At 40.9% G+C, this 13,103-nt stretch overlaps 1 protein-coding gene across 1 annotated transcript; it reads left to right on the forward strand.

The window, feature by feature from the left end:
* The first annotated feature begins 2,591 nt into the window (after nucleotides 1-2,591).
* LOC141106485 (dorsalin-1-like) lies at nucleotides 2,592-11,479 on the forward strand. The gene is made up of 2 exons (XM_073597282.1): nucleotides 2,592-3,232; nucleotides 8,862-11,479. Exons 1-2 carry the CDS (start codon nucleotides 2,935-2,937, stop codon nucleotides 9,764-9,766), a joined length of 1,203 nt encoding a protein of 400 aa, XP_073453383.1. The 5' UTR covers nucleotides 2,592-2,934; the 3' UTR covers nucleotides 9,767-11,479.
* Nucleotides 11,480-13,103: the final 1,624 nt, after the last annotated feature.

A 13,103-nucleotide genomic window follows, 5' to 3' on the forward strand; every position in this document is an offset into this window, starting at 1 on the left:
TTATTTAAAAAAGTTAGGGATTTAAATAGAGTACAGATTATAATAACAAGTCCGTTAAACAGAGTAGACAGATATATGCAAAGACCCACATAAGTGATCACAGAGGACAGTGTTTCAGGCATTTGCTCAGAAGGAAGTCTAGGCAACATAATGCATTTGCTAAATCCTGGTGAATGAAACATGAAGGTTTGTAAAATGTTAACTTATAGATCATTAAAGAGGATCTGTAGTCTGCTCACATAATCTGTAATAAAAAAACATATTTGTCATTCTGAAGCTTCCCTCCAACCACTGCATATTATTTTATATATACTGTGATTCTGTACTTGCCAAATATGCTGCAGAAATCTCCCTCCACTGAGTCTGGCTGCAACCATTTTAACTGTGGGCAGCTGAAGCTGCTGCCTGTTCACTTTCTGGGTTTACACAGACACACAGAGACCCCCCCTCCAGCTCTGCAGCTCTCATTGACTCTCTTATGACTCATTCCCCCCTCCCTTCCTGGCAAACTCTCACGAGAGTGAGAGAGAGAGAGAGAGAGCGAGAGAGAGAGAGAGCTGTGCATGATGTCATAAGCCTAGGCTTTTTACCAGACAAGAAACAGGAAGTGGGCTGTATAAGGTATTTATTGGCAGAAAAAAAAATGTTTTACTTTCCAAAGTTAAAACAAGGGCAGAGGATCTAATAGATGGAAAGATGAAAAAATTACTGAAGTTCTGCTGTAAGTCAATACAGAACAAGACCTCTGTTACAACTCGGGGATGTGAGCCTGACGTGTAGAGGAAGGCCTCTCGTACAACTCCGGCTCGCGGACCACTGGTAGTGATACAGCAGCCACAGGAGCATGGTGGGGTATCAGTGCCTGTAAACAGTTAAATGGTCCGTGTAGTAGCGGCGATCAGCAGGCAGATAGTAGATGAGCTGACACGATGCTTGACTGGTGGTAGGCTGGGATGAACCACAGAGCAGTACCAGATGCAGGCTTGCAGGGCTGGGAGCTGTAGCAGGCTGGATGAGCGGGATGCAGGGTCAGACAGGCCGGGTCGGTAATGATCAGGCAGATCAGCCATAGACGGTAGGCAGAAGAGAGGTCAGGTCACAAGCCGAGTAGTACCGGAAGATCAGCAGACAGAATCAGCAGGTAGGATCAGAGTCTATGGGAAGCCGGGATCAGAACAGGCAGCAGGCAATCACAGGTAATAACAAGCTGGATCAGAATCAGAGGTCACACAGGAAACAGGATACAACACAGGAGCTGCAGACCAAACAGCAATGAACCTCTGTAGGAGCCCTGTTTAAATAGCCAGCCTGACTTCAGTATTAGTGACAGGTGTGTGTCTTAATGTGCTAGTACGCGGAAAAGCATGGAAAGCCTGTCTTCCCTGACAACCTCATACAAGATTAAAACAGGTGAGACAAAAGTGGGTTGTGGTGTTCTATATTTAACTAAGAGCCTTTGGAAAGGCCAGGGAGAGAGAAAAGGAAGGGGAGAGAAAGAAGGGGAATGATGGGGGTAAAGGTAAAAGGGGAAGGGGGCAATGGGAAATACGCCAAAGGGGGGATATGTAGGACCGTAGGGCCAGATAGTCTACGCAGATGGAGAGTTGAAAAAAGTATGGAATGTTTTTAGGCTAGGGCCTACTGAAACTTTCGGGAAGGGGAGGAAAAGCCAGCAAATAGTTGTTTGCAAGCAAGTGGCACCAGTGGAACCATGTATTATGGAATCTTTCAGTAGTCCCCTTGAGAGAGCTGGTTAAGTTTTCCAAATGTTCAATATCCTGAATTTGACTGAGCCACTGTCATAAGGTGGGAGGTGAGGGCGACTTCCATAGGGTTGGGATGCAAGATCGGGCCGCGTTGACCAAACGAATAAGAAAAGATGTTTTATATATTTTTAGAGGAATATTGTTATGGTGAAGAAAAAAGAAGCCTGGGTCCTTAAGGATACGGCGGTCAGTGAACTTTTTGGTTATCACATGTACCTGATTCCAAAAATCTTGCAGACGAGGACAGGATCAGAAAATAGGTAGGTCTGCTCGTGGAGCGTCGCATCACCAGCAGGAACCCAGAACGGATGGATATATGTAATGTAAAAGCTTAGGGATATGAAACCAACGGGACTACTTACTTGAATATTTAATTTGTGTCTGTCACTCTTTTCGGCACTTTTTATGAAACCAAAAGTATGTTTTGTTGTTATATGTTGTCTGTACAGCCCTTCTCTCTGACACTTTTGTAAATAAAACATATAAAGATTTTATTTTTCAAATAATCTGAATAAATACCAATTAAAAGAACATTTTCCTTAGCGACTTTTGTAGGGTTGTATCTAAAAATAGTACTATTTTAGTTGCAAATACCATTCTATATAAATATAAATCATGGCACTCTCCTGTAAACACTGCTAATTTTTCATCATGCCCAGTTCCAAATATGCTGGCTACATTAGCTCTGATATTTTTATCCATACAAGTACAACAGTCTGTAAATAATAAAAAAATCCTATGACGTCACTTTATATTTTAATGAGGTTGGACTAGTTATATTTTTGGAAATTTCACAAATCAAGAATGTGCTTCTTGGTTCATGAACAGTTAAGATCATTAAGTTATGACCCCTGTGCACAGTATATTAAGGGCCTTCTTCCCTCCAGACCATACACAAGTCTTCTGTGTTTACAGAATCTTCATTAACCAAGAAGTTCAATGTGATAAGCCTAATTGATACACTGCAATCCAGCTCCAAGATAGGAAGCAGTGAACATTTTGGTCTGGTTGGTAACTGACAGTTGCTAGAAAAAAAAAAATATCCACAAACGACATAACATTTCTTAGTCCTGTCAAATCCATGCACAGTGCTTAGAGGAACTTATTAAATATTGGATCTGCTCAGAACCTCCGGACCAGACAGACAAAGTTAAAACATTTATACATAATGTGGGGTTCCAGAATACCAGAGTTTGGCACTCTCTTGGTCCTCCTAGCAAGATTTACATTCCCCAAACCTTTGCCGGATTGGAAAGAACAGCATCATGAAGAAGAGTCGATCCAGAGGTTATTTGGTGGGCAGAAGGTAGAGGGTCTAACAACAACCTGGAATTTATCAAGGGCATCAATGCCTGTGAAGCCAAAGATGAAACTACCCCAGTACATGATTGATCTCTACAACCAATATGCTGATGACAGGACATCAATGCCAATGGCTAACATTATCAGGAGCTTTGATGTTGAAGGTAGGTAGATATCAAAATGTTACAAGTAAAATTTGACCTACATCTTGCTTATACACTCTACATGGAAAGAGCGTTGAAATCAATCTAGAAATAGTGTTTATTGCATATCTTTTTGCATTGTTATCTAATGTGAGTTAAAGTTAAATTTTTCATCTACAGTAGAAGGTTTATGTAAAAATAACGAAAATTATGCTCATTAGCTAAGGGCATAAATGTTAAAACAAGACAAAGAGTAAAGCCATAAGGGCAAAGTCTAGCAACCATAACAACACATAAGTATTTATCTTAAACCTGTCTGCCTTTAGTGATGACTCAATTCTGACTTGCTGCTATAGGGCACTATACTTTGCACAGCATAACTAAAAATAATGAATGATTTATGAAAGTTGTATCTGCTGGTGTATTAACACATTTTGATAAAACTAAATGTTACTTAAATAATAAATGTAAGGTACATTCTGTATAGGATAATAGTTAAAGAAATGGTTGTGGTTATGTAATATGACACGTGCATGTGTATAATAAGCATAAATATTAAGCATAGTGATAGTAATAATGTATAAATAATACGCGTACATGCCTAAGCTTTTAAGGCAGAATATGTCTGCTGTCACTGTATGAGATATGGAGCAGTTTGGCCATGTTACATTATAGCGTGTCAAAACACTTTGCAGTGTTGGAACCTATCACCTTCAGTACATCATATTGTGTGATGGAGATAGTTTGGGGTTGGATAAAATGTAGGGGAGGTGTACTTGAAGCTGGAGTTGTGCTGTAAATATAAAATAGCATGTTATCCTAATGCTTCCTCATAAAAAAGTCTCCGATACAATGCATAGTGCCTGAATTTATTTATCATTAGACAAGGGCACTGTCATGTAGGGGGTGTGCAAAAATATCCCTAGCTCTGAGGAGCTATGAGTTGAGACTAATAGATTGCACTAAAAATCTACCTGTTGTTGCGGTTAGTTTTATTTTGATTTGCCACAGTTTTAATATAAAAGGAATAGGAGCTGTCATTGCCTACTTGCTTTAACTGTGTAGGCATGAGGGATGTCACTCATTAGCCTCGATTCCCTACTTGGTAAGCACGCACTGAAGTGTCTACTTGAGCTTATCCTCAGAACAGCAACTTTCTCAGTGAGGCTCAGGGTAGCTCTGGTAACACAGGTAAACAGTTGGAGGGATGTAAGACTCAAGGACACAGGGGGGCACCCTACTGGAACCAGAGTACTTTTATTGCAATTGGGAAGGTGGTCCTGAAAGTAGCTGGGTCTTTCAGAGAAGCTGTATGTTATTAGGCTCCTGCCCGGCTGCCCGAGTGCTGTTTCTGACAGTTCTACCTTCACCTAATTAGGCGTGGCCTCTCTAAGCTGTTGAGGGAGGGAGGGAGGGAAGTTTAATGGCAAGTTTCCAAACCATTTAAATACATTCTGTGCAAAGTGTAAAGTGGTACCCTGAAGTTGGATTTCTGGAAGCCCCTCAGGGATTGAGTTTTAGTTCCATCTTATGGGAAAAGAGGTAACACATCCCTGCCTCCATGTATGTCAGTTATTGGTTATTTAAAGAACTCCATGGTGGGAGCATGTACCTTAGCTGGGTGATCATTGGGCTGTGTAATAAAGTCAGGATCCATGGCTTCTCCTGGGGGTCTTGGAGATAATTGTGGAAGAGCAGTAGACAGTCACCATTGAGCTTCTGGTGGCAGAGACATTTTTAACTCATGAATTTGGACAGTACCTCAAAACACTGTAAACTGGAGGTCTCGGTTTTACTTGGGTTCCTTTTTTCTGGATATCGTAGATTGGCACACCTGGAACACACTGTGGTAGGCATACCCAAGGGTATTCCCACATTGTTTGCAAGTTTCCTTGCTGGTGTATGCCTTTACATCAGACTCTGTCTCCAGGTTGAGGTCAAAGTCTGAGGCTGTCTGGTGGTCTGACCGTGGGTCAGTACTGCCATCACATATTTGGTAAAGTCATCCACCATAATTAGAGTGTCATGATATCCATCTTCTGACATGTCAAGTGTAGGAAAATCGATCATGAGTACTTTCAACGGGACACTGAACAGACCATGCAATGATTCTCTCTGCCACACAGAGGTTCCAGGCCTATGACAGTACAACCTACCAGGTCATTGATGAGTCACGGGAAACCATTATTCTTTGGTACAGTATACTATCCTTAGGATGAGACAGGGCCATGCACTCAGCAGTTTTTGGTTTCTGGTATTAGCTGTGGTCTTTCTCAAGGACTGAATTGCCTCTATTGATGTGGGGGAGGGGTGGTAACACTGGGTATTTGCTCTGTGTGTCTCTGGCAAACTATTATCTTCCAGGACATGGGTGAGGTTCACCTGAGGCCTACTCTTAGGCCTTCCTCAAGACAGGGATTTATATCTCTTCTGCTTTTTCCTCCACCTCTCAGGAAGGCCTGACTAGTGGATACCCTGACAAGTTGTCTGCCGACTTGTTGCTCTTTCCTAGGTGATAAAGCAAGGTGAATTCAAGCTTTGCCAGATGGGTGCTCAACATTGCCAGAGTGCCAAGTTTAGCTTTTCGGAGATGTACCAGTGGATGGTTATCCATCCATTCCTTGAACTTGGCTCCTGTCATATACTCAGAAAGGCATTCAGTGACTGCCCACACAGGCCAACATCATCAGTTTGAAGGAGCTGTAGTTTGCATGGTCCTTCTTAGTCACATATAGGCATTGACTGGTGTAGACAATGACTTACATCTGCATACTGTACATATTGCATCTGGAAATAAAAAATAGTGTGTTGATTTAGAGACTTAAGAGGAAAAAATCCACAGATTTGCACAATAGCTATTAAGCCTTTTTGAACATTTTTCAATCTCTTGGAGATTGAGCAAGCATATTGCATCTGGAAATATAAAATGTGTATCTATTTGTTTAAAATTTAAAATTGTATAGATTTGCAAACACACCTTTTAAAGCCTTTGTTGGATAGGCCACAATTTCTGAGGGTGCAAGCAAGCACATTACATTAAAACTTTTGTGTCTTGTTTTAGAGACTAAATATAGATAAATATTAGAGTTTAGCACCACCGAGGGGCAGGCCTGTATGAACAGGCTGCAACTTCTGACTAATTATTATTATTATTATACAGGATTTATATAGCGCCAACAGTTTACGCAGCTCTTTACAATATAAAAGGGAGACAATACAGTTATAATACAATAAGATACAAGAGGATTAAGAGGGCCCTGCTCAGAAGAGCTTACAATCTAATAGACTAATTGGACATATCGCATCTTTAAAAAAATAGGACAGGCCACAAATTCTTTCTACTTCAACATGATTTCAACGACTAGAGTTGCAATGGTTTAAACAGTTTCATTGCCGGAAATGGGATGCGCCTGGTCATCTGATTTTGAACTGCCAAATCGCATGACCAATCACATTGGTGTGAACCAGGGCTCAGTGTTTTTTTTTTTCAAATTTTTATTTGGAAATTGCGATGAGCGAGTATAAAATCACATTCAGTGACACTAGGCCGAGTCATAAATGTACAAAACAGGTGCAATTAGAATAGTGATGAATTTACAAAGATTGCCGTTTACAGAAACAGGGCTTAGTGTTAAAGTTGAACTGCTGGCAAACTTTCATTTAAACATATTCCTCAATAGTCACAGAGTACATAAATGTACTTTGTGTGCACCAAATGCCTTTGCAGGTTTAAAGCAGAATTCTGACTTTCCACACACTTTACATTGCGCCAAGCTGGCCCAAATGAACTATGTCCCTCACTAACCTGTGAGGCCACAGGGTGTACGGTATAATCTGTAAGTAGCTGAGGCTACATATAGCATACTGTGTTCCTGGGGGAGAGCCAAGACTTTTTGTCTCATACCCGGAACACAGAAGAGTTTACGGCAGCGGTACTCAGCCACTCAGAGCAAGCCCCCCCCCTCTGACTCAGCCAATCAGAAGAAGCTTTGTATTAATTGATGAAATACATCGCTTGCTCTGAGGGGCTGAGCGCTCTTCCGTGTTCCAGGTGGTCTGGAAGTCTCCGCTCACACCTGGAACACAGTGTATGTAGCCGCAGCTACGTACAGTTCATACCACGCTTCCAGCAGCCTCACAGGCTAGTGAGGTACATAGTTCATTTGGGCCAGCTTGTAAAGTGTGTGGAAAGATGGAGTTCTATTTTAACCTTAGATTGTGGAAAAGGTTCTTTACTGTTAGAGCAGTAAAAATGGGGAACTTCCTCCCCCCAGAAATTGGTACTAGCTAAGTGTGTCAACAACTTTATAAACCTTTAGATGTCTTCCTCAGAACACAGAATACACAGGGCTATGGGAATTATTGGGAAATAAAAATCAAACACACACACATATGCTGATCTGGATGGACCTGTGTCTTTTTTCAACCTTATAAATTATGTTACCATTTCCATTCATTAAGAAAATGCCAACAGTTCCCTAAATGGTGCCAAGCAATCCACATCCTCCTAGGCTAAAGAAATTAAGCCACTTAGACAGACACTTTGAAGAATGCTTCAAATTTATGAGAAAGAAAAAGAGCGGTAAGGTGTATCGTTACAAGGCATGCTACTGAACTTGTGTGAAATGAGTGATTAAAGGGAGACGAATTTCCCCCCACCGTATGTCTAAGTGGCTTAAGCTCTTTAGCCTAGGAGGATGTGGATCATGTCAGTATGACAAATTAGAGGTGGAGGAACGAATACTCCTTCTCTCTGATGTTCGGATGGTGATTACTTCTCATGCAACTTCCTGGAAGTTGACGTCTTTACGCACCGCCTTGCTTGCAGAGATCCTGGTTGGATGATTTATCCTGGAGGATTGTTTTATGCTTGATCGACTCACCACCGCTGGTGTGTGGGTCCACACCCTGGGGTAAGAGTACCCATTGCCTTTCCCTAATCTAATGTTTGATGTACATCTACAAGTATCATATGTGAAGTCTTATCTACCATGCATACCTGCTATTTGTGTCGTTTAAGGAGGATTGCACCGATTTATTTTTCATAAAGAGACTACATTAATTGCTTCTATGAAACATCTAGAAACTTCAATACATGCTGAACCATTGAGTTGTCTTACCTGAACTAGATGAACTTTATGGACTTTTCTTGTGTTTTTTTTTGGATATGCGACTGTGCAATGCTCATATGAGATCCCTCTCTTATGTTAAACGTTATGAACACGTTTTTATTTATTCACTTTTAGTTTTATATTCATGAGTTCACTTGGTGAATATTCTCCCCAAGAGTGTTTTTGGGGTTGATATATTCGTTTAGCACTGCATTATATATTTTCTGCACTTTTTCACAATTCAAATCATTGTTGATGCTGGCTGCTGTTATGATTTTTCAGAATTTATTTGTGTGTTGATGGTAGCGCAACTTGGTTATATATTTTTTGTGTATCAATTTTAATGATTGCATTGAAGAGAGGGGAAAAAACATGTTCAGCTTATAGCGCTTCCTTGGGTGTCAAAAGGACAGGAATAAAAAACTGAGACTTTTAAAAACTTTATAAAAATGTAAGCATTTGTAAGCACTTTTGGGAAGTTTTCTCTTTAGAATATGCTACTGTTACTGCAATTGTAACTTTATTATACTTTTTTGCAGAAATTTTTATATCATCACCTCAGAAAAGCTGCACGCACAGTCCTATTCTGCAATTCAACGTTACAATTCCAAAGCATGAATTAGTGACAAAGGCAGAACTCAAGTTAAAGGTATCTTTGGGAAAATGGGGTTTTGGACACCTCAGTTTATTCGACGTGGTACACAATCAACCGTCTAATATCTCAGAAAGCACAAATTACTTCTTGGCATCTAAAGATGTTGAAGACAATGAATCTGTAACAATTGACATCACCAAAACTGTTAAACGGTGGATAGAATCTGAGATGGAGAATCAGAAGCTTAACATGATCTTGAAGGCCAAAATGGGTCAGACTACTTGTGCCAAATCAGGAATAGTTGGTGTCTCTTATGACCGCAGTCACCCACCAATTTTAATAATCTTTTCAGATGATCAGGGCAATCACATGAAAGAAACAAAGATGGAGCTGAGCCAGATGATACTTCATGAAAAAGATAGAAACCCCCGTATATTTTTCAAAAACGCCACTGCTACTCACATGAAGGCACACAATGAGGTTTGGAGATCCGTAGCTGAGGGCAGGACAAGATTGAAACGGAGCACAGGAGATATTGGTTGCCATAAAGCATCTATGATGGTACAGTTTAAAGATATTGGCTGGGACTCCTTTATCCTTTTCCCTCAAAAGTATGATGCTGGTCAGTGTGTAGGGAAATGTTACTATCCAATAACGGAGAACATGACACCTACCAAACATGCTATTATCCAGGCATTGATGCATACTAATAAGGTTAAGGGTGTTGACATACCTTGCTGTGTGCCAACCAAACTTGAACCCTTGCAAGTTGCTTACATGGAAAATAATAAACCTGTCATTATAACAAATTATGAAGGCATGAAAGTAGCAGAGTGTGGATGCCGGTAGTCCTGTCCAACTTTTTATGGGAGATAATGTAACATGTCGAGGCCTGGACAAGGTTATGACTTGTCAGCAAAATATTTAATAATTGTACTGAACCGTGGAAGGATTTCAAGTCTAAACTTGAATTTACCAGGTAATACACTACGCTGATGATGTGCCTGATATGGGATTTCCACCTGTCAAAAGAAGATAATTGCAATTTTACTAATGGGACAGGAACACAGGAAATGCAGGACGGATTGCAGCGGAACCAGGATTGACTTGGCACTTTTTTGCTTACATGACCAAAACAATATGTAAAATTGGCATAATTGGCAACACTGTACCGTACTTGGAACTGGTGACAGTAGATTAAAATGAGCATCATGAAGGATCTGACATAAGGCAACAGATAATTTTGGGCATACTAGGCCTGTCTGGTAAATGCCAGATTTGTCAGGTTGCCAATCTAGACTTGTATTTATATTTCTAGATGTTGTACAAACTGTATTCTGCTTATGTGAAAAATGTTATATATTACAGTCGCTTTAACTGAAAAAATAAGCATTGTTGTTGCCCATTGCAACAAAATTTTACAATCTTACGAGGAATTAATTGTTTTTAGGAATCCATAACAACCAATAGGATTCATATTTTGATCATATTTTGATTCTACAAATGCCATTTCCTAGTCCTGACTACTGTATATTATAAAAAAAGAGCTTGCTCTTTCATGTCATTAGCAGTTAAGGCTTATTCAACCCATTCAGCTTCACACCTGGACTTAAATTATTCCATATGTATCTCTCCTACTCTTCTCTTTTGCATCCCTGCTCAGAGAAGAACCACCTGTTTCCTTCCATGAGTACTAGAGGTTTCCTCCACACATTCAGTTTACATTTGCAGGGCTTATACACTACCTACCTCTTTGCTCTTCTGCTCAATATCGCTCAGTATCGCCATACCCCCCACTGGCTTCTTATATAAATTCTGCTCACACCTGGTGCAGATCACAGACACTACACGTACAACTAGAGCACAGATTTTGCACACACAGACAGACCATGTGCAAATATCATGCAGTTTGTTAAGTCCACTCTGTGGCTTAGCATATAGTTTTGTGACTCTGCCATAGTGTTTTATTGTCCTCTAAAGGGAGGACTGGGAACCTTTGGCCTGGGTAGCAAACACAGCCCTTTTATAGGAGAGGCACATTTATGTGGGCTAAAGAAATTGTATCATATAAAGTGGTGGGTAAGGTGAAAGGTTGGTGTTCCTATCTACATGGTTTATTGTGATACATGTTCACATTTTCCAGCAATAGTTTCCATTGCATCTCTCGGTTTCTCTCAATCATGTCAAACATGTCAAAACTTCAAAGGAGGTGCTGGAAGATTTGTGCCATCACATGGTAGTCCTGTTCTGATCAATGTTTGGATGATGAGGTATCTTCACTCTGAGCCATCAGCCCAACAAATCTTATTAGTACTGAACCTTTGGGATGGTTATGTTCCCTACCGCCTAGACTTTGTCTCCATATTTCTGAAATCTTACTAAAACATTGTTAGCATGAAAACATTAGTAATACCTAAACCGCTCTTAAAGTGGAACTAAACGCTCCTTTCCTTTAAAGCCAAGGAGGCTTTGGATTCTCTATCATTTACAGTTGACATAGTGCAGCTATGACTCCAGCCATTTGATGACTAAACAGTTTGGTTGAGAGCTGACATAGGCACACTGGCATGCCTTAAATACAACTGTTTTGAGAAACCATTAAAGTGGTTTTGTTGTGCCTTAAATGGAGCACACAATTCCAAGTTAGTCATTCTTAGTACAAGTATGGGCTTCTATGAGCTGCCTGAATAGTTCTCTCAAGCAATTATGTTTTGCATTTTTCCATTATATACCATACTGGACACTTGAAGATGACCGGTTGCCATCATAAAACAAGAACATTTCTCCTCTAAATACAGAGCCTAATATATGACAAAAAAATAGTACAATATGGGCTGCTATGGCCAGATTTTTTAATTGGTTCTTTGATACATGAGGGAATATGTTTTTTGGATGAAATGTCAGAAATGTAATATATGGTATTTTATTGATATATAGCCATAACTTTATGGCCACCCATCTAATTTTGAGTAGGTCCCCCTTTTGCCGTCAAAACAGCCCTGACCTGTCGAAGCATGGACTCAACTAGGCCTCTGAATGTATGCTGTAGTATCTGGCACCAAGCTGTCAGTAGCAGATATTTTAAGTCCTGTAAGTTGCAAGGTGGGGCCTCCATTAACAGTACTTCCTTTTTTCAGCACATCCCCCAGATGCTGGATTGGATTGAGGAAAAAATGTGAATGAGGGGTTAAAAACCCCAGAACCAGTGCAAAGTGAAAGGATATTTAGTGCAACTAGAATAATTAAACAGGTGAAAGTTGGTAAGGAGCAGCAAGTTGTAGAAAAGAAAAATGGATAAGTAAAAATCAATACTAAATTGATTAAACCCCGCTCCTTCCCTAATAAAGTGCAAACATACAAAAGTGATTTCAACTGAGCACCAACATGATAATATAATAATATGTGTATAAAAAGTCCAAACACAAAATAACTTCAGTAGTGCAAATAGTAAATATTCAAATAATATATCAAAGTCTTCAGACAATGTATCAACTTCTTCAGATTGTACACAATCTTCAAATCCCTGCTGAACAGTAGGTAAATTTGACTGAAAAATCTTCCACCACCATCACCTGTCACACATCCTGCTCACCAGACTTCCATGACCCCTATAATGCCGTGTACACACGGGCGGACTTTCCGACCAGACTAGTCTGACGGACAAAATCCGGCGGACAATCCGACTGTGTGTGGTCTGCATCGGACTGCCGACGGACCGTTTCGTTTTGAAATCCAACGGACTTTAGATTTGAAGCCTGCATCAAATCTTTACATCATAACTCTGGCGGACTCAGTTCCTAATGGAAAGCCCGTTCGTCTGTATGCTGGTCCGACGGACTAGATACGACGCAAGAGCAGGGTACTGCATCTCGCGCTCGCTGTAATAGTAAAAACAAATTTTCCTATTGTGGCGAGCGTGAGGGGGAGGCGACGATGTCCCTTAGGTCTGGTATGGGTTTTAAGGGGAACCCCCTACACTGAAAAAAACGGCGTGGGGTCCCCCCAAAATCCATACCAGACCCCTAGCCGAGCACGCAGCCCGGCCGGTCAGGAAGGGGGTGGGGACGAGCAAGCGCAACCCCCCCTCCTGAACCGTACCAGGCCGCATGCCCTCAACATGGGGGGTGGGTGCTTTGGGGAGGGGGGCACCCTGCGGGGTCCCCCACCCCAAAGCACCTTGTCCCCA

The sequence above is a fragment of the Aquarana catesbeiana genome, linkage group LG08, assembly GCF_042186555.1.
Source record: "Aquarana catesbeiana isolate 2022-GZ linkage group LG08, ASM4218655v1, whole genome shotgun sequence".
NCBI lineage: Eukaryota > Metazoa > Chordata > Amphibia > Anura > Ranidae > Aquarana > Aquarana catesbeiana.